The sequence below is a fragment of the Sinocyclocheilus grahami genome, unplaced genomic scaffold, assembly GCF_001515645.1.
Source record: "Sinocyclocheilus grahami isolate Dianchi unplaced genomic scaffold, SAMN03320097.WGS_v1.1 scaffold78117.1, whole genome shotgun sequence".
NCBI classification, from domain to species: domain Eukaryota; kingdom Metazoa; phylum Chordata; class Actinopteri; order Cypriniformes; family Cyprinidae; genus Sinocyclocheilus; species Sinocyclocheilus grahami.
Genome location: NW_015529871.1, coordinates 1 through 640, shown reverse-complemented (window position 1 = coordinate 640; position 640 = coordinate 1). Strand labels below are relative to the sequence as shown.

The 640-nt window shown below is 36.2% G+C and overlaps 1 protein-coding gene across 1 annotated transcript; it reads left to right on the top strand.

The window, feature by feature from the left end:
* Positions 1-58: 58 nt before the first annotated feature.
* On the top strand, positions 59-574 carry LOC107581123 (HAUS augmin-like complex subunit 2; the record flags this gene model as incomplete). Its single annotated transcript, XM_016266682.1, has 3 exons — positions 59-128; positions 220-352; positions 462-574. Coding segments are annotated over 3 exons (316 nt in total), but the record flags the coding sequence as incomplete, so codon positions are not given.
* Positions 575-640: the final 66 nt, after the last annotated feature.

The window sequence follows — 640 nt, the reverse complement described above, 5'->3', positions numbered from 1 at the left end:
AATTTTTGAGTGAACTATGCCTTGACATGATTTTCTTTCTGTCATCCACTCACTCAAGGCTAATTTAGATTTAGAGCTGCTGAAGCTGGAAAGAGCCAGTGCAGACGTCACTCACACTCATTACCTCAGTAAGAGTTGTAAATGGAATCATGCACATTTGGTTCACAAAATTGATATACTAGAAGACTCTAATTTTACTAATGACTGTTTCGTTGTAAGGTCAAAGGTATGCTTCCTTGCAACAGTTCACATCTCACCTTCAGGAAGTGTTTCGAGAACATACAGTCCTACGAGAGAGACTAACAAAGCCACTTTGTCAGCAGAACCTGCCCATTCATGCTGATCATCACAGGTCAGATGCATTTAATGTGCCACTCAAAGAAAGTGGTTTTCGTTTTTTTTGTTTTGTTTTTTGTATTTTTGTATTGAATTGCTAACAGTATTGATTATTGTATGTACAGATATGTGGTAGAGCTTATGGGGATGGTGGTGGAGTTCATTCAGAACTTGGAAGTGAAAATTAAGATGGTTCAAGCAATTCCAAAAACTGACAGTTCTCTGAGTAATTTGGTAAGTGTGTATATATACAGTATATATGTTTTTTGATTAAACAACAAGAATATGCTCGTTAGAACTAAAA